The following is a 21701-nucleotide window of genomic DNA, read 5'->3' on the forward strand; positions in this document are numbered from 1 at the left end:
GGATCAATCAGTTTTCTACCATACCGCAATTTCATATCAACACTGGGCGATGAATAATATTCAGTGAACGACATTTTCTCAGTATATGGAGGAGTATTTGTGTGCACCTCAGTTAAAATGGCGGTCTTATCAGCTAATCCGAAATACCTTGTGACAATGTGTCTTCGTGATTACGGGTTTTATCTGAATTATAATTGATTTTCTTTGTGTTTTTCGAAAGAAATGTCAAACTAGAATATTTTCTGAGTTGCAAAACTTGATGGAGCATGGAATTTTTTATTTTTGTTGATAAGAATCCCAGGAAATTATGAAGAGACCGCAGATAAAACCAGATTTCTTGTGTCCATGCCAATGAGATACCGCCACTACATGTGGGTTAAACCTGGTAGTTTCGTCATAATACAACCTATTCAGGAAGGTGTTAAGGTCAAAGGTGAAATTGTTAGAGTTTTGATCACCCAACATATAAAGTATTACAAGGAAGACAAAATATGGCCTGCTGCGTTCTATGAAAAACCAGAATTGGAGGAAAGTGATGATGATAACGACGATGGTATCCCAAGGAATAGTAACAGAGTACAAGCAATGATCGAAATCTCCAGTGGCAATGATTCTAGTGAAGATGATCCCAGTGACAGTGATCAAAGCGACGATGATAGTGTTGGTGAAACGTAATCACTTTGGCAATTAGTATTTTGAATTGTAAAAATGTAAATAAATTAGGAACTTTTCAATAAATATTACCCTTAAAATCTACAGATTTGAGGTTTTTCATTTCAATATGAATCCCGTCGTTTTCAGTTCGTCCTAGAATAAGTAATGAAATATAGGCAGCAAATTTTTGACATTTTTCATTAATCGATGTATACTTCATTCAAATTTATTTTAGCAGTCGGTTGGCCATGAAATAATTTTCTCAAGTTTTTGTTACTAGAACGGAGTAAGGTTGGCACTCATGAAATGTCGTTAATGTCATAACGCCGTTGCCACAACTAATATCAATTTTTATTACGAAAATTCGAAAATGCCGAAAGTGATTGAAAAAAGAGACAGGGTTTCAGGAAGTGCTATTTAGAATTCAGGTCCGCTCATTCAAATAGTTATACCCTGATATTCTAAAATCCACAATACGTCAGACGGTAGCGAACATCTTCAAGGTAAGAGAATTTATATAATGTTTCATCTGAATCTAAACGACTTATATTTCAGCTGAATATTTCCACAATCAGAAAGATTGTGAATGAAGAGTATGACAAAGAATTTCCTTCTATTGTAAGACCCAAAAAAGTTGTGGCATTTGAGAATTTTATGTCTGCGTGAATTATGCGAAAAGTTTACTACAGGATTTTCGATAAATGTCATCGGAGAATGAGTTCCCTAAAATGGATTTTTCTGTTTTTCATTTGACTTGTCCTATACAATGTAAATGTCTTAAGGTACTAATAAATACCTAAATATTATAATTACATCAATATATTAAGATGAATAGCCACAAATACGCGCAAGTTGCCCTGTTACTGTTTATTCATGTGAAATTTTTGTTCAACTGTGAAGTTGCATCTTAACTTGAAACTTCCTTCAACTCCTTTTACTTATATTGATGCAAGATGATTTTTATTGAAAAATTTAACATTCTTGTAATTATCTGTTAATTCCTTCGGGAGATACCCATTGCCAACCACTGCACCATATGCATTTCATCTTTGGGTTAATATTTTTGAAATCTACAAATGATGTAAGCCAAAGAAGATAACGAACATTAACTCTCCTCAAGCTAGTGCATATTATGATATTATACTGATCCCTTGTATTTTCCATGCAAATAACTGGATTTGGTATGCCTTCAATCAGTTTGTATAAACTTCAATTATGTTCGTCAGATATTTTCCGAAGAGATTCGACATTGTGATAAAATACGTAATAACAGAAACTTTTACGTAGAACGGGCAACATAGCGTTGATTCAAAACCCAAAAATGTTTTGACAAGCTTCATAACCCCACATTTTCGTACTATACAGAGTGAAATGTGTCAAATTTCCATGGCCAACCGACTGCTAAAATAAAGTTGAATGGAGTATAGGTATATCGTTGGATTGATGGCCACTTGTTGCTGAATCAAAAAAAAAATTAGTCTCAAAAGGTTCAAAACTACATAGTATTTTATTGTTGAAACGTTTGCTGTAAGTTTCTGATAGAATGGTTATTATTGCTTTCAACTAGATCACGTTGATATATCTTATATCTTCCAGAAAAACAGTAGATAAAAAATACCGTACTAAATAATTTTATTCAAATTATTATTGGTATTGAAATTGACATATTTCATATTTCTTTTAATTTTTGCAATGGCTTCTGATGTTGTTTCAAGAATACTATAATACTTATTGTCATTTCATCAACTGAGGGTGTCAGAAGGCAAGGGGTATAAGTACAAAAAAATTTATTGAGATATTTTAATTTGTTAAATTTTTACCCAAGAACAATCCTAGCAACTGGAAATCCATGAGTTATACAGCACACATTATTTATTTTGAGCATTATTTTGCTTTCAGGGCCGTAGTTTGTTACAGAGTTGTTGAACATGCAACTTTCGAAAAAAATTTTTTTTTTCAGATAGGATCCAAGTTTACTTGGATCATTGAAGCTCTAAAAAACTGTTAAAATATGATGAGTAGTAATATTTCTTTTTGATAAATTACAACACTAAGACTTGTCGAATGTATATACAAATCTGCATGTGCATTAATATTTTACTCGAGTATAACATCGATGTAGATTCAGATTTGTAGTAAAACAAGAAGAAGAATTGTATAAAACACCCTTTCAACACAATTTAAAATTTCACTACCATCAAAATATAGGTAGTTGTCCAGCCAATATAATGATAATAATGCACATGCACTCAAAGTAGGACCAAGTTGAATGTTCAGCATGCATATACAGTCATAGTTATCCATACCTAAAAAATAAATTAAAGGAGTATAAGTTAATCTGCTAAGTGTATTTATAGTATTTATAGTTCCTTCTTTTGGACTTGGCTATTCGATATTGGACTGAAGGCTTCTCCAACTCTCAGATAATAAAAATTGAATAGAAAGTAACTATGCATAAAGAAAAACATAAAAATGAAGATATGCTTATGTTGATGACAAACATCTCAGTTAAATTCTATTCAAACAGGCCAGAGTTCTAGAAATTTAGAGAAGAGTGGTTCCGAAAAGAATATACATACCTCCTTCAATTACAGAACCGATAACATTCACAGACTCTAAATGGTCATTTGAATCATCGAAAAAATTGTGCGGCACAGTTGGAAAATTTATTGCACCATAATTAGGTACCTACCATTTTTGTATACAGGTCTCTAAACTTGTCAGATTATTGTTTATTTCCCTCAAGAATTGAGGCTTCCATAGAATTTGTATTCGAAGAAATTTCATGATGTATACATAATCCTTCGATAATAATGCGCATTTATGATGATTAAACACTGGGCTAATGTCAGGTAAAATAGTGTAAATGTAGTAAAATAGTTGGTGTAAAAATAAATTCGGTATATCAAGAATCTGCAGAACTGACTAAATATAAAATTGATGAAAATTTTACACGTACAGGATGTCCGACTAAAATTGTCTCTATACCTTATTGTGGAAACTAAAGGAGCTAGAAGAAAAAGTTTATTACAAAAATTGTTTGTTTTGATTAAACTTTTATTTTTTATAACTCAACTCAATACAGGGTGCTCCGTTTTTTCCCTGTATATAATTGAATTTATGAATTTCTTGTCAAATTTTAAGGTAATTGTGGTATGACAAGGTGGGTTATAAGAAATAAAATTTCAATCGATTACAGACAAGTTTTGTATTTAACTTTTTCAACGACCTCCTTTAGTTTCCACAATAAGGTATAGGGACACTTCAACCTAGACACCTAGTACAAATATAAGCTTTTGCGAGCTGAAAATCTACCCATAATCAAACAAGGTTTTAACCTTGAACACTATTGAGTTCGGTTTATATTGTGCCTCTCAGATTATGATCCCGTATCCAAACAAAAGCTTTATTTTTCATGATCTGCTCTTAACTGAAAACTATAAACAATATAAATTCCTGTGAATTGAACAAGTTTGTGAGAAATGAACTGTTATTATAGAACTGTGCATTTCACTTATCAAAACGAAAACAGATAAAACCAAAACTATGGCACTACAACGATAATGAACTCAACAAATTCAGCAGGACATGTATGGTGAAATAATGAAGAATTTTCAAGAGAGATATAGAGAAAATCGAAGTTAATCTAATGTAAGAGACGGCTTAAAGAATGATAGCAGCAATGGATTTCAAAGAGAACAATAACAATATGAAACAAGCGAAGAGTTCTCTTACCCTTCTACTCGTTCGAAAACCTATCCCTATACAGGCTGGGCAAAATTCGTTGTCTACTGAAGGGATCTCGAGAACTATAGCAGCTAGAATAAAACGGATGACACATTCTCTAGCTCTGTTTTCCTTTCTATTCTTAATCTGAAAACACATCCAGCCTAACGGTCATAGATTTGGAATTATGAACGAAAATTGAGAAAATGTCATTTTTAATGAAGCTGAATAACTCGCTTATTCGAACTCTTATTCGAAATCCGTTGTTACAATCTACAGGCACTTTTTCATGAGGAATTCGAAAATGATATTAAGACATTTTTCGATCCAAGCATTTTCGAGATACCAAAGGTATTTCTGATTTTTCAAATGTAAACTATAGTTGAAAGTTCCTTCATCTTGCTCCAATTTTTTTGCTGATTTCAAAAATGTATCATATGTTGCTATCCACATAAATACAACGTAAAAAAAAAATCAATACTTTTTCCTGCTTTTCGATTTTCTGTTGAATTATAAGTAGGCTGGGTTACCATAGCAACCGTTAAATATGCATTATATTTTGTGAACCTGGGCCTCTATGACTTGAATCACGGATTGCTGAATAAATATTTCGATGAGTAATTTGCTATCGTTTGTTTTTGTTCTCGCGATGTTTGGCATGCTTATCTTATGATGGTTCGTTGACAGATGTACCTATTTTTCATCATCTTACTTCTGTAATGAATTTGATTTATAATATAACTGTCTCGTGAAGATTCTTTCACAAATAGAAAAACGATAATTGAATACATCTTCTTCTTTAATAATCGGACGAAAGTCTTTTACTCTCATTGAAAAGGTATCGATCTTGATATCGATATATAAAAAAAATAATTATTCGTCAGTTGGTGATTCCTATCGCAGAAGGTTAAGTTCACATAGGATTATGTGGAATTCACGAACGATAATGCATTTTCAACGGTCGCTATGGTTACGCCAGCCTACTGAAAATTCAAGAGTGAATCGAAAAGCAGGAAAAAGTATTGAATTTGTTTTCTTACGTTATATTCATGTGAATAGGGACATATGATACATATGATACAGCAAAAAAATTGCAGCAAGATGAATGAAATTTCAACTATAGTTTACATTTGAAAAATCAGAAATCCCTTTCGTATCTCGAAAATGACTAGTTCGAAAAATTTTTTGATATCATATTCGAATTTTTCATAAAAAAGTGCTTGTAGAATGTAACAACGGATTTCGCATACGAGTTCAAATAAGCGCTTCATTAAAAGTGACAATTTCTCAATTTTCGTTCATAACTCAAAATCTATGAACGTTAGGCTGGATCTGTTTTCAGTTTTGGATTAGTCAAGAAAAAAAAGCTCGGGAATGTGCCGTCCGTTTTCTTTTAGCTGCTATAGTTCTCGAGATCCCCTCAATAGACAACCGATTTTGCCCACCCTGTACAATAAACTGCTTCGTGATGCTCTCGTATACAAAGAAGGGCGGTGAACGCAAATGATCAAGATATTGTCGTTTATTTTCCATTATCATAATATGTTGAATCATAGAATAGAAAAATGATTTATTTCAAACACGCCATAATGCATAAAGTTATCATGAATGCTTTTAAATATATTCCTTGAAAAGTTACGGTACTTTCAACATAAAGGGTTAATTCTGACAGTTCCACGTATTGACCGCTAATTGCTTTTTAATGCCCTTTCACAATATTCTTCTCCCTCCACAATACCTTACCATTTAAGTGCAGGACGGAGTCCTTTGGCTTCAGTATAACTCTTGAAGTTTCGAAGTGCAGCATTTTTTCTTGAGTGTGATTTCGGTCAATCTTAAATTTGTGTTTTGAGAACTTGTTGGACAAACAAAATTTTGCAGTAAGTATGAAAGCGTTCATTTGAAATTTATATAATCTAATCAATATTGTCTGGTGCATTTTTCTTCAACAGTTACCATAAAATATTCATGATACTTTCATTCTTGTTGGTTGGCATATATTTTCAAATAACTCAAAGTAGGTAGTAGATAAATACTAAATATTTTCATGAATAAAATCTGTTCTAGAATAAATTATGATTATGAAATCTTTCATCACAAACAATTAAATTGTTATATTGGTTATTTTTCTATGATACCGCGATTGCAATCACATATTTCTAGTTTCCTGGAACGAGTAAAATAGCTTGTGAATTATGTGTGACGGAATTTTGTTTGTATAGATGATTTTCAAAGCTTGCTGTGAAATCAAAATACTCTTTATCAAGATTATTGATGACAATCTTGCTTTTTTTCTGGATTTGTTCTAAGAGTTATTTCAATTATTTTCAGATATGCCACGACTTGTGTCACGAGCAACTACAAGGAAGCACATCATGAGGGAAGTGTATGACTACTCACCACCTGCCGAAAATCAGCAAATAGTGAAAATAACGGCCAGCAAAGGGAACAATCTACACGAAATAGAGACCGCTGATAAAACCAGATTTCTTGTGTCCATGCCAATGAGATACCGCCACTACATGTGGGTTAAACGTGGTAGTTTTGTCATAATACAACCTATTCACGAAGGTGTTAAGGTCAAAGGTGAAATTGTTAGAGTTTTGATCCCCCAACAAATAAAGAATTTCAAGGAAGACAAAATATGGCCTGCTGCGTTCTATGACAAACAAGAATTGGAGGAGAGTGATGATGATAATGACGATGATATCCCAATGAATACTAACAGAGTACAAGCAATGATCGAAATTTACAGTGACAGTGATTCCAGTGAAGATGATCCTAGTGATAACGATCAGAGTGACGATGATGATAGTGTTGGTGAAACGTAACCACCTTCGTAATTACTTATTCGAAAACTTGTATAGAATGTAAATATAATTAAGGAATTGCTAATTAATAAATTTTTCTGAAAATCTCCAAATTTGAATTTTTTCATTTCAATATGAATTTTTAATTCGTCCTAAAGTAGGTTATGAAATTTCACTGCCGCTCGATGTTTTGTAACTGAACATGGCACTCAGCTTGTAACAGATTGACGATATGTGAATAAGTATATCAGTAAACCAGTGGCGAATCAATAAAACTGGGACTCCCAGAACAAAACAAATTTTAGGCCTCTACTTTGTTGGATATATGTAGTATATTTTTTCGGAATTCGAATATATTCATTTAGTGATGATTTTCATTTGTGGGATAGCAGCAATATTCAATTAAATCGTAAATTCTTTTTTCTTGCTCAAGCGAGAAGAGAAAGATGGTTTAAGATGCATTTTTTCTTATTCAATTTATTTCGATTCCAAGTAGGTAATGCCAATATTTCAAGAAATTTCTGATTACAGTAGGTATCTTAATTGTGAAATTATATATTGTCGAGTGAAATTCTGAGTCAAAATTGAAGATCTATAAACTGTTGATGATCTTCCATATATTTATACACTATTTCATCTCTAATTTATATATTTTCAAATTCGTAAGCCTTTTATAATATTTATTCATAGTTTTTTCACTAACGTATTATTGAATTTCAGTTCTCCTGATGAAGAGATTCTAAACAAATAATCTCGAAAGCTCGAGCAAGAAAAAAGAGTTCACGATTTAATTATTGATTTCTGCTATCATATATATTCATATTATCCTGATTCTCTATAGGTACCGAAGTACCCCTAAGAAGCTCCGAAAGCTTGTGGGAGTTCGGAGAATCAGTTGTGTTCTGTGTAGGCTTTGTTACTGTGTCCTTACGCCACCTTAGGCACAGCACTGTTAATTTGAACCCAACAGTGAATGGCATCCCGTAACAGTATGGACTAGAAAATTCCTTCTCTAGCCCGGGATCGATCTCAGTACCTTGCGGTTGCGAAATTCTGAGCGGACGCTTCTAACCAACAGGAAAGAATTACGAATCATATTCATTTAATATGTATATAAACCTTCAAAACATTATGAATATAAACAGGCCACATAGAATGTAACACTGAAATAAATTTACCGAATCGAATCGAATAAGTTGAGAAAGAATATGAAAGAAAACGATTTAGACCATTTAGTACTGATAAGAATAAATAAGATATTCGCAACAGTCACACCAAACAGCTGAATAAGTCGGAGTTTTTGGAAAAAAATTATTATTTGATGAGAAGGATATGGGATATGTATAGAATTGTATTTCAATGTCATCTTTTCAAAACTGAATGAAAAATGTTCATATAGCAACTCTCCTTGTTTTGGCTGTGAAAATTCTTATGCAGCAAACGGTGAAAGATTCATTTCATTTGAAGGGTCCCCAAGAACTTTGTGCGCTTATAAAAAGATCGGCATGCTTTTGGAACTGATGGTAATTTACTATAACATTTTTTATTGTGTATTTTCGTAAAAACATAACAGATATAATTTTCTTCTTACTATCGACCACTATTTATCAATCGAAAAAATTATTTCACATCTGAGTTACAAATATTTCAAGAAACGACCAAGAGTAAAAAAAGAAATAAATTGTACAATCTTGGCACTTTGAAATTCAAACAAGTCTGAGCTTGAACGGGACTGACACTTGAATATGTAGGTATTTGTGATTTGTAGAATTACTTTTCATTCTACTAGACCTAGATCGATCGAAGTCAGCTTCAACTGAAATTGTTGCATCGTGAACATGTTGGGTTGCCTAGGCGCATAGAAAAACATAAAAAAAAAATTCATTTGTCAATCACGCCAAAAATAACGTAGGACGCTTCGAAAGGTTTTTTGAAAAACAAAATAACCTTCTGTAATATCGCCGCATTTATCGCACCATTTGTCATCTCTATTTAAATCATCTATATTAATTGAACCACAGTGATATTAAGCAGTTTTAAGTGGTGTACTTTGTGTCTTCTAACACATTTAATGCACTTAACCTTTAATTTTTTTCAAGCAGTCAGTTATCCATGGGATATTTTCTTAAATTTCTATAACTACAAAAGAGTTAGGTTGCACACATGAATGTCGTTGCCATGATAATTTTTCTTCTTGTAATGGTGCCTCTTCGTTAACAATATTGGTGATTATCATGGCGTGCATGAAATGCTTACTGTTGTTGTGTCGAACCATATCCGTAAGTTCCTTAGCCACGATTTATTTCGTCTACCAGGCCCTCTTCTGCCCTCAACCTTTCCCCGCAGAACGAGCTGCAGCAAGTCATATCTCTGGCTGCTTCTCATTATATGCCCGAAATATTCCATAATCATTCACCAACTTCTACTTGTGCCTTTGTGAACATCACATATGCACTTTTGAATTGTAAAAAATAGATGGTTACGATAGATTTTACCGGATTTTACGATGCAAATATACCTATGCAATTGCTTAAAAGCAAAGAACTGCTTTTTTAATTGAAAACTCCTCTTTCTAATGTTAATATTTCGAGATCGATGGTTTATCAAATGGTATCGAATATATTCAGTGGAAGCAAATTAATGCGATGTTATATCTGAATCTAGTCGACTCATATTTTTTCTGGATAGAAATATATGAATATAATATAAAAAAGATGATATGAAGTGGATGCTGAGGAATTTCCTCAAATTATATCCATTAAGGTGGTGGTCTTGATAATTCAAAAAATGAACACTCTATAATTAAGACACTACTTAATAATTAGGCGAAAGATAATTTGGCGTATAACAAGGGAAAGATAAAACTTTTCGAAATTTTTAATCGTCTAAAGATGGTGAATAAACGCAAAATTTCATGCTATCAGAAGCACGCCAATGCAGTCGTCATCTCTTTCTTCCTAAAATTTTCATAATATAAATGTTTGAATGAAAATGTCAGGTCTGTATTTCTGGATGGAACTTTGATTTACCAACACTGACGTAGGACGTCCTAAGCTTTCAGTCCGAGAGAATGACCACACTGAGAAAACAATTTATTAACTAAAATGCATATATATTAATACCTATAGGAAGGCTTGCCATCTATTGGTCGACAAGTAGGGAATAAATTTTTTTTTGATGTTAAAAATAAATTGATTATTTATTAACTATATATTTTTGGGAAAAAAAGGTTCAGACTAAGATAACAAAACGATATTCACTTCTATCAAATAAACTCTATTTGTACCAAATAAATTAGGCCTCAATAAATTTCTCATTATACCTTATGTTTCCGCTTTGCCATATTTTAGAATTGTGTTTCAACCTGTTGCATAATTTGCGAATTCATGAATGATAGAATCTTCCTAAATGGCCACCATCTGATGCCAAACTGTATATCCAGGGCCGCGCCTAGCCAAAGATGCGCCCCTGGGCGAATAATATAAATCCGCCCCTTTTTGTTATTTCTTAGATTGACATTGTAAATAACAATAAATTGAAAAAATTTGAAAATTTTCAACACGCTTCCGTTTTTCCATTCCGTTTTAGAAACAAGATGGTTTTTTCTCCTCTTTTGACATTTGTAAGTATTCTTCGGATAAAAACAAATCCTCTTTTTTTCTAACGAGGTAGGAGGTCGGCAAGTGTTTTTTGTCGAAAAAAACGACCTGAATGATTTTCATACTCATTCTGATTCTCTGATTCTTATACTCATTCATTGAATTGATGTGGCCGATACTTGACTAAAATCCATAGTTGAAATTAACACAGATTATATGATTTTCACAAATTGAGTTTTAAACCACGACACATGTTTTGCTAACACAATATTCACCCACCTGAAGATGCTATTGTGATAGCGAAACACGTGTCGTGGTTTGAAACTCAATTTGTGAAAATCGTATACTCATTCATTCTGAATGAACAATTACTCTCCTCAAATTATTCTGACAGCGACAAGGCTTTTTTCTAATTTTGACATACAAAGTGACAATTTTTGAAACTCATTGACGTTTTGAAACGTTTCACTTTTCGCAACCAGTTACGCAAAATATTTCGTAACTGATGATTAAACGATACTTGCTTTCATATTAACGTTGTGAAAAATTGAATTATTTCCGTCACTAGACAATTTTGAAGGAATCTCCGAGAGAAGCTTTTAAGGACATTTTTCATACTTTTAATTTGAATTCATAACAACATCATATTCAAAATTAGAAAAAATATTGTGTGAATCACATTGTGAAACACTATTTTTCGTATTTCGCGTTTTTTTGCGCTCATTACGAAAAATAATTCTTTTCCCAACTAGTTGCACAAATTATTAATTCACCACTATTAACCAGTAGGAAATATTCTTATTCAGTGGTGAAAAAACAATATGTTATATGAAATTTGGCTGCGGCACGCATGGAAATTCTAAATCAGAACTGCACCATAAATATTAAGAAAATATATATCATCTTAATGTTATTACGGCAGTACGATAGTAGAATGAATAATGAATCTATAATTCACCTTAATTGAGTCTCAGTGTATAACACGATTTGCAGTTCAACATCTAAGTAGGATTCACGATGCACTTTTTCTTGCAAATAACGTACGTCTGTTTGGCATCAGGGGCGGAATTTTAAGTTTGGACTAGAAAACTTCTCGTGTAAAAAAGTTCATAGCATCAAATGAATATCTAGTCGGACGCAAATGCACAAATTTATCTAATATCCGAAATCATTAAAGGCGCCGCCGTCCTATCATAATCCTAAATATAACTGTCACGGTAGTGGACACTTTTTTATTACAACTTATTAAGGATATAACTTATCAAGTTTGTCGGCATTCTCTTTTATGAGCGTTATCCCATCATCGATCGTTTTTTGGTTTCGAGACGGCTTCTTTGATATTTCTGAAAGGATTTTTATTTTCAATTCTCCAATACAATCACATCGTTGTTTTCCGAAAGGGGTGCAAGATACAACCAAGTTTCCATATTCTTAATCTATAGAAATATACGAGGGGCTCATAAATTTTCGAGATTCATATTATTTTATGCATTAATTATCAAAAAGTAATTTTCGGATTTCATTATAATTGTGCGAAATTTATTTCTGGAATATGATCCATGAAAGACCGTTATGCGACCGGGTCGCCTGAGGCGCCCCTATAGACTCGGCGCCCCTGGGCCTTGCCCATTCTGTCCCTGAGGGCGGCGCGGCCCTGTGTATATCGAGTGTTTTATATAATATACTATATAGAGGTAGGGGATATCTGTCTCAATGAACCATTTATGATGCAGGTACACCATGAAAAGATAATAGACATGAAGAAGCGGCAGGGGAAGTGGATTTTCTGAAACTCAATGGTTAATTTGGCAGAATTTTTTTTCTGAGTTTAAGTCCACATCGTTCATTTAAAAATATCGTAGAGTATATATGGAAAGTCTTTGATTGAGATTTAAATTTTTTCATTTTTCTTTTTTTTATTCGCGTTGAAAACTGATATGCTGGTTCAAACTGAATGATGTATATACTATATTTTACTACTCAAGTGCCGGGTAAAGTACCCTTGTCTTCAGTATAAGTTTTTAAGTTCCAGAGTGCGGAATATTCTCCAGAGTGTGCTTTCGGTCTATCCGTAAGTTAGGTGTGCCCTGAAGATTGGAATATTTGAATTCCTGAACGTAAAAGACTATTTGGAAGCCAAAATTTTGCAGTAAGTAACAATTATTCTCACTATAATAAATCAATATTTTCAATTTTTTATATATTGTTCGCTATTTGAAAGCAATCTTTTCCATTTCTAATTAAATTTGTCGGTTCTGTTGCTAATTTTACCTTTCATTGTAGTACCTACCTATCCAAGGAGGATTTCACGCTAGCAATATTTCATACTATTTTTAATTAGTTTACATCTCATTCAATTTTGTGGAGTTAGAAGGTTGTACCGAATCGAACTATTTTCACATTTTCTTATTTCCATTCTCTAAACTCCAGAAATAAATATTTCTTTTCATGAGTATCGATTTCTACAGAAAAAATATTGTTTCAAATGTTCAGAAAAAAAGCACTTCGGTTTGACGTCAAGGTGAGAGACCATTTATGACATGTATCATCAAAAATCATTAAATTGTATGAGCCAATATTGTCTCCAGTATCAATCAGTTTTCTACCATACCGCAATTTCATATCAACACTGGGCGATGAATAATATTCAGTGACGACATTTTCTCAGTATATGGAGGAGTATTTGTGTGCACCTCAGTTAAAATGGCGGTCTTATCAGCTAATCCGAAATACCCTGTGACAATGTGTCTTCCTGATTACGGGTTTTATCTGAATTATAATTGATTTTCTTTGTGTTTTTCGAAAGAAATGTCAAACTAGAATATTTTCTGAGTTGCAAAACTTGATGGAGCATGGAATTTTTTATTTTTGTTGATAAGAATCCCAGGAAATTATGAAGAGACCGCAGATAAAACCAGATTTCTTGTGTCCATGCCAATGAGATACCGCCACTACATGTGGGTTAAACCTGGTAGGTTCGTCATAATACAACCTATTCAGGAAGGTGTTAAGGTCAAAGGTGAAATTGTTAGAGTTTTGATCACCCAACATATAAAGTATTACAAGGAAGACAAAATATGGCCTGCTGCGTTCTATGAAAAACCAGAATTGGAGGAAAGTGATGATGATAACGACGATGGTATCCCAAGGAATAGTAACAGAGTACAAGCAATGATCGAAATCTCCAGTGGCAATGATTCTAGTGAAGATGATCCCAGTGACAGTGATCAAAGCGACGATGATAGTGTTGGTGAAACGTAATCACTTTGGCAATTAGTATTTTGAATTGTAAAAATGTAAATAAATTAGGAACTTTTCAATAAATATTACCCTTAAAATCTACAGATTTGAGGTTTTTCATTTCAATATGAATCCCGTCGTTTTCAGTTCGTCCTAGAATAAGTAATGAAATATAGGCAGCAAATTTTTGACATTTTTCATTAATCGATGTATACTTCATTCAAATTTATTTTAGCAGTCGGTTGGCCATGAAATAATTTTCTCAAGTTTTTGTTACTAGAACGGAGTAAGGTTGGCACTCATGAAATGTCGTTAATGTCATAACGCCGTTGCCACAACTAATATCAATTTTTATTACGAAAATTCGAAAATGCCGAAAGTGATTGAAAAAAGAGACAGGGTTTCAGGAAGTGCTATTTAGAATTCAGGTCCGCTCATTCAAATAGTTATACCCTGATATTCTAAAATCCACAATACGTCAGACGGTAGCGAACATCTTCAAGGTAAGAGAATTTATATAATGTTTCATCTGAATCTAAACGACTTATATTTCAGCTGAATATTTCCACAATCAGAAAGATTGTGAATGAAGAGTATGACAAAGAATTTCCTTCTATTGTGAGACCCAAAAAAGTTGTGGCATTTGAGAATTTTATGTCTGCGTGAATTATGCGAAAAGTTTACTACAGGATTTTCGATAAATGTCATCGGAGAATGAGTTCCCTAAAATGGATTTTTCTGTTTTTCATTTGACTTGTCCTATACAATGTAAATGTCTTAAGGTACTAATAAATACCTAAATATTATAATTACATCAATATATTAAGATGAATAGCCACAAATACGCGCAAGTTGCCCTGTTACTGTTTATTCATGTGAAATTTTTGTTCAACTGTGAAGTTGCATCTTAACTTGAAACTTCCTTCAACTCCTTTTACTTATATTGATGCAAGATGATTTTTATTGAAAAATTTAACATTCTTGTAATTATCTGTTAATTCCTTCGGGAGATACCCATTGCCAACCACTGCACCATATGCATTTCATCTTCGGGTTAATATTTTTGAAATCTACAAATGATGTAAGCCAAAGAAGATAACGAACATTAACTCTCCTCAAGCTAGTGCATATTATGATATTATACTGATCCCTTGTATTTTCCATGCAAATAACTGGATTTGGTATGCCTTCAATCAGTTTGTATAAACTTCAATTATGTTCGTCAGATATTTTCCGAAGAGATTCGACATTGTGATAAAATACGTAATAACAGAAACTTTTACGTAGAACGGGCAACATAGCGTTGATTCAAAACCCAAAAATGTTTTGACAAGCTTCATAACCCCACATTTTCGTACTATACAGAGTGAAATGTGTCAAATTTCCATGGCCAACCGACTGCTAAAATAAAGTTGAATGGAGTATAGGTATATCGTTGGATTGATGGCCACTTGTTGCTGAATCAAAAAAAAAATTAGTCTCAAAAGGTTCAAAACTACATAGTATTTTATTGTTGAAACGTTTGCTGTAAGTTTCTGATAGAATGGTTATTATTGCTTTCAACTAGATCACGTTGATATATCTTATATCTTCCAGAAAAACAGTAGATAAAAAATACCGTACTAAATAATTTTATTCAAATTATTATTGGTATTGAAATTGACATATTTCATATTTCTTTTAATTTTTGCAATGGCTTCTGATGTTGTTTCAAGAATACTATAATACTTATTGTCATTTCATCAACTGAGGGTGTCAGAAGGCAAGGGGTATAAGTACAAAAAAATTTATTGAGATATTTTAATTTGTTAAATTTTTACCCAAGAACAATCCTAGCAACTGGAAATCCATGAGTTATACAGCACACATTATTTATTTTGAGCATTATTTTGCTTTCAGGGCCGTAGTTTGTTACAGAGTTGTTGAACATGCAACTTTCGAAAAAAAAATTTTTTTTTTCAGATAGGATCCAAGTTTACTTGGATCATTGAAGCTCTAAAAAACTGTTAAAATATGATGAGTAGTAATATTTCTTTTTGATAAATTACAACACTAAGACTTGTCGAATGTATATACAAATCTGCATGTGCATTAATATTTTACTCGAGTATAACATCGATGTAGATTCAGATTTGTAGTTAAACAAGAAGAAGAATTGTATAAAACACCCTTTCAACACAATTTAAAATTTCACTACCATCAAAATATAGGTAGTTGTCCAGCCAATATAATGATAATAATGCACATGCACTCAAAGTAGGACCAAGTTGAATGTTCAGCATGCATATACAGTCATAGTTATCCATACCTAAAAAATAAATTAAAGGAGTATAAGTTAATCTGCTAAGTGTATTTATAGTATTTATAGTTCCTTCTTTTGGACTTGGCTATTCGATATTGGACTGAAGGCTTCTCCAACTCTCAGATAATAAAAATTGAATAGAAAGTAACTATGCATAAAGAAAAACATAAAAATGAAGATATGCTTATGTTGATGACAAACATCTCAGTTAAATTCTATTCAAACAGGCCAGAGTTCTAGAAATTTAGAGAAGAGTGGTTCCGAAAAGAATATACATACCTCTTTCAATTACAGAACCGATAACATTCACAGACTCTAAATGGTCATTTGAATCATCGAAAAAATTGTGCGGCACAGTTGGAAAATTTATTGCACCATAATTAGGTACCTACCATTTTTGTATACAGGTCTCTAAACTTGTCAGATTATTGTTTATTTCCCTCAAGAATTGAGGCTTCCATAGAATTTGTATTCGAAGAAATTTCATGATGTATACATAATCCTTCGATAATAATGCGCATTTATGATGATTAAACACTGGGCTAATGTCAGGTAAAATAGTGTAAATGTAGTAAAATAGTTGGTGTAAAAATAAATTCGGTATATCAAGAATCTGCAGAACTGACTAAATATAAAATTGATGAAAATTTTACACGTACAGGATGTCCGACTCAAATTGTCTCTATACCTTATTGTGGAAACTAAAGGAGCTAGAAGAAAAAGTTTATTACAAAAATTGTTTGTTTTGATTAAACTTTTATTTTTTATAACTCAACTCAATACAGGGTGCTCCGTTTTTTCCCTGTATATAATTGAATTTATGAATTTCTTGTCAAATTTTAAGGTAATTGTGGTATGACAAGGTGGGTTATAAGAAATAAAATTTCAATCGATTACAGACAAGTTTTGTATTTAACTTTTTCAACGACCTCCTTTAGTTTCCACAATAAGGTATAGGGACACTTCAACCTAGACACCTAGTACAAATATAAGCTTTTGCGAGCTGAAAATCTACCCATAATCAAACAAGGTTTTAGCCTTGAACACTATCGAGTTCGGTTTATATTGTGCCTCCAAGATTATGATCCCGTATCCAAACAAAAGCTTTATTTTTCATGATCTGCTCTTAACTGAAAACTATTAACAATATAAATTCCTGTGAATTGAACAAGTTTGTGAGAAATGAACTGTTATTATAGAACTGTGCATTTCACTAATCAAAACGAAAACAGATAAAACCAAAACTATGGCACTACAACGATAATGAACTCAACAAATTCAGCAGGACATGTATGGTGAAATAATGAAGAATTTTCAAGAGAGATATAGAGAAAATCGAAGTTAATCTAATGTAAGAGACGGCTTAAAGAATTCAACAACAACTACGAAACTAGAATCTCATCTTGGAGAACGATCAATGTGTGATAAATTGAATGACAACTTCATTCTATTGTTCGAAAATTATTTCCAAGAAGTGATAGCAGCAATGGATTTCATAGAGAACAATAACAATATGAAACAAGCGAAGAGTTCTCTTACCCTTCTACTCGTTCGAAAACCTATCCCTGTAAAGGCTGGGCAAAATTCGTTGTCTACTGAAGGGATCTCGAGAACTATAGCAGCTAGAATAAAACGGATGACACATTCTCTAGCTCTGTTTTCCTTTCTATTCTTAATCTGAAAACACATCCAGCCTAACGGTCATAGATTTGGAATTATGAACGAAAATTGAGAAATTGTCATTTTTAATGAAGCTGAATAACTCGCTTATTCGAACTCTTATTCGAAATCCGTTGTTACAATCTACAGGCACTTTTTCATGAGGAATTCGAAAATGATATTAAGACATTTTTCGATCCAAGCATTTTCGAGATACCAAAGGTATTTCTGATTTTTCAAATGTAAACTATAGTTGAAAGTTCCTTCATCTTGCTCCAATTTTTTTGCTGATTTCAAAAATGTATCATATGTTGCTATTCACATAAATACAACGTAAAAAAAAAATCAATACTTTTTCCCGCTTTTCGATTCTCTGTTGAATTATAAGTAGGCTGGGTTACCATAGCAACCGTTAAATATGCATTATATTTTGTGAACCTGGGCCTCTATGACTTGAATCACGGATTGCTGAATAAATAATTCGATGAGTAATTTGCTATCGTTTGTTTTTGTTCTCGCGATGTTTGGCATGCTTATCTTATGATGGTTCGTTGACAGATGTACCTATTTTTCATCATCTTACTTCTGTAATGAATTTGATTTATAATATAACAAATAGAAAAACGATAATTGAATACATCTTCTTCTTTAATAATCGGACGAAAGTCTTTTACTCTCATTGAAAAGGTATCGATCTTGATATCGATATATAAAAAAAATAATTATTCGTCAGTTGGTGATTCCTATCGCAGAAGGTTAAGTTCACATAGGATTATGTGGAATTCACGAACGATAATGCATTTTCAACGATCGCTATGGTTACGCCAGCCTACTGAAAATTCAAGAGTGAATCGAAAAGCAGGAAAAAGTATTGAATTTGTTTTCTTACGTTATATTCATGTGAATAGGGACATATGATACATATGATACAGCAAAAAAATTGCAGCAAGATGAATGAAATTTCAACTATAGTTTACATTTGAAAAATCAGAAATCCCTTTCGTATTTCGAAAATGACTGGTTCGAAAAATTTCTTGATATCATATTCGAATTCCTCATAAAAAAGTGCCTGTAGAATGTAACAACGGATTTCGCATACGAGTTCAAATAAGCTCTTCATTAAAAATGACAATTTCTCAATTTTCGTTCATAACTCAAAATCTATGAACGTTAGGCTGGATCTGTTTTCAGTTTTGGATTAGTCAAGAAAAAAGAGTTCGGGAATGTGCCGTCCGTTTTCTTCTAGCTGCTATAGTTCTCGAGATCCCCTCAATAGACAACCGATTTTGCCCACCCTGTACAATAAACTGCTTCGTGATGCTCTCGTATACAAAGAAGGGCGGTGAACGCAAATGATCAAGATATTGTCGTTTACTTTCCATTATCATAATATGTTGAATCATAGAATAGAAAAATGATTTATTTCAAACACGCCATAATGCATAAAGTTATCATGAATGCTTTTAAATATATTCCTTGAAAAGTTACGGTACTTTCAACATAAAGGGTTAATTCTGACAGTTCCACGTATTGACCGCTAATTGCTTTTTAATGCCCTTTCACAATATTCTTCTCCCTCCACAATACCTTACCATTTAAGTGCAGGACGGAGTCCTTTCGCTTCAGTATAACTCTTGAAGTTTCGAAGTGCAGCATTTTTTCTTGAGTGTGATTTTGGTCAATCTTAAATTTGTGTTTTGAGAACTTGTTGGACAAACAAAATTTTGCAGTAAGTATGAAAGCGTTCATTTGAAATTTATATAATCTAATCAATATTGTCTGGTGCTTTTTTCTTCAACAGTTACCATAAAATATTCATGATACTTTCATTCTTGTTGGTTGGCATATATTTTCAAATAACTCAAAGTAGGTAGTAGATAAATACTAAATATTTTCATGAATAAAATCTGTTCTAGAATAAATTATGATTTTGAAATCGATCATCACAAACAATTAAATTGTTATATTAGTTATTTTTCTATGATACCGCAATTGCAATTGAATTGTTATATTGGTTATTTTTCTATGATACCGCGATTGCAATCACATATTTCTAGTTTCCTGGAACGAGTAAAATAACTTGTGAATTATGTGTGACGGAATTTTGTTTGTATAGATGATTTTCAAAGCTTGCTGTGAAATCAAAATACTCTTTATCAAGATTATTGATGACAATCTTGCTTTTTTCTGGATTTGTTCTAAGAGTTATTTCAATTATTTTCAGATATGCCACGACTTGTGTCACGAGCAACTACAAGGAAGCACATCATGAGGGAAGTGTATGACTACTCACCACCTGCCGAAAATCAGCAAATAGTGAAAATAACGGCCAGCAAAGGGAACAATCTACACGAAATAGAGACCGCAGATAAAACCAGATTTCTTGTGTCCATGCCAATGAGATACCGCCACTACATGTGGGTTAAACGTGGTAGTTTTGTCATAATACAACCTATTCACGAAGGTGTTAAGGTCAAAGGTGAAATTGTTAGAGTTTTGATCCCCCAACAAATAAAGAATTTCAAGGAAGACAAAATATGGCCTGCTGCGTTCTATGACAAACATGAATTGGAGGAGAGTGATGATGATAATGACGATGATATCCCAATGAATACTAACAGAGTACAAGCAATGATCGAAATTTACAGTGACAGTGATTCCAGTGAAGATGATCCTAGTGATAACGATCAGAGTGACGATGATGATAGTGTTGGTGAAACGTAACCACCTTCGTAATTACTTATTCGAAAACTTGTATAGAATGTAAATATAATTAAGGAATTGCTAATTAATAAATTTTTCTGAAAATCTCCAAATTTGAATTTTTTCATTTCAATATGAATTTTTAATTCGTCCTAAAGTAGGTTATGAAATTTCACTGCCGCTCGATGTTTTGTAACTGAACATGGCACTCAGCTTGTAACAGATTGACGATATGTGAATAAGTATATCAGTAATCCAGTGGCGAATCAATAAAACTGGGACTCCCAGAACGAAACAAATTTTAGGCCTCTACTTTGTTGGATATATGTAGTATATTTTTTCGGAATTCGAATATATTCATTTAGTGATGATTTTCATTTGTGGGATAGCAGCAATATTCAATTAAATCGTAAATTCTTTTTTCTTGCTCAAGCGAGAAGAGAAAGGTGGTTTAAGATGCATTTTTTCTTATTCAATTTATTTCGATTCCAAGTAGGTAATGCCTATATTTCAAGAAATTTCTAATTACAGTAGTAGTATCTTAATTGTGAAATTATATATTGTCGAGTGAAATTCTGTGTCAAAATTGAAGATCTATAAACTGTTGATGATCTTCCATATATTTGTACACTATTTCAACTCTAATTTATATATTTTCAATTTCGTAAGCCTTTTATAATATTCATTTTTAGTTTTTTCACTAACGTATTATTGAATTTCAGTTCTCCTGGTGAAGAGATTCTAAATAAATAATCTCGAAAGCTCGAGCAAGAAAAAAGAGTTCACGATTTAATTATTGATTTCTGCTATCATATATATTCATATTATCCTGATTCTCTATAGGTACCGAAGTACCCCTAAGAAGCTCCGAAAGCTTGTGGGAGTTCGGAGAATCAGTTGTGTTCTGTGTAGGCTTTGTTACTGTGTCCTTACGCCACCTTAGGCACAGCACTGTTAATTTGAACCCAACAGTGAATGGCATCCCGTAACAGTATGGACTAGAAAATT

At 32.6% G+C, this 21701-nt stretch overlaps 4 protein-coding genes across 4 annotated transcripts; all 4 read left to right on the top strand.

Annotated features, from left to right (window-relative positions):
• The first annotated feature begins 369 nt into the window (after window positions 1–369).
• On the top strand, window positions 370–675 carry LOC123313197 (probable RNA-binding protein EIF1AD). The gene has a single exon (XM_044897956.1). The coding sequence runs from the start codon at window positions 370–372 to the stop codon at window positions 673–675; it is 306 nt and encodes a 101-aa protein (XP_044753891.1).
• A 5232-nt stretch (window positions 676–5907) lies between these two features.
• Window positions 5908–7303, top strand: LOC123314275 (probable RNA-binding protein EIF1AD). Its single transcript, XM_044899445.1, has 2 exons — window positions 5908–6260; window positions 6712–7303. Exon 2 carries the CDS (start codon window positions 6714–6716, stop codon window positions 7209–7211), a length of 498 nt encoding a protein of 165 aa, XP_044755380.1. The 5' UTR covers window positions 5908–6260; window positions 6712–6713; the 3' UTR covers window positions 7212–7303.
• Window positions 7304–13744: 6441 nt separating this feature from the next.
• On the top strand, window positions 13745–14050 carry LOC123313198 (probable RNA-binding protein EIF1AD). Its single transcript, XM_044897957.1, has one exon. The coding sequence runs from the start codon at window positions 13745–13747 to the stop codon at window positions 14048–14050; it is 306 nt and encodes a 101-aa protein (XP_044753892.1).
• A 6355-nt stretch (window positions 14051–20405) lies between these two features.
• Window positions 20406–20714, top strand: LOC123313199 (probable RNA-binding protein EIF1AD). Its single transcript, XM_044897958.1, has one exon. It carries the CDS (start codon window positions 20406–20408, stop codon window positions 20712–20714), a length of 309 nt encoding a protein of 102 aa, XP_044753893.1.
• Window positions 20715–21701: the final 987 nt, after the last annotated feature.

Source organism: Coccinella septempunctata, chromosome 5, assembly GCF_907165205.1.
Source record: "Coccinella septempunctata chromosome 5, icCocSept1.1, whole genome shotgun sequence".
NCBI classification, from domain to species: Eukaryota; Metazoa; Arthropoda; class Insecta; order Coleoptera; family Coccinellidae; genus Coccinella; species Coccinella septempunctata.

Coding starts and splice junctions, on each gene's coding strand:
- LOC123313197 (XM_044897956.1), top strand. CDS start 370: ATGTGGGTTAAACCTGGTAGTTTCGTCATAATACAACCTATTCAGGAA.
- LOC123314275 (XM_044899445.1), top strand. CDS start 6,714: ATGCCACGACTTGTGTCACGAGCAACTACAAGGAAGCACATCATGAGG.
- LOC123313198 (XM_044897957.1), top strand. CDS start 13,745: ATGTGGGTTAAACCTGGTAGGTTCGTCATAATACAACCTATTCAGGAA.
- LOC123313199 (XM_044897958.1), top strand. CDS start 20,406: ATGTGGGTTAAACGTGGTAGTTTTGTCATAATACAACCTATTCACGAA.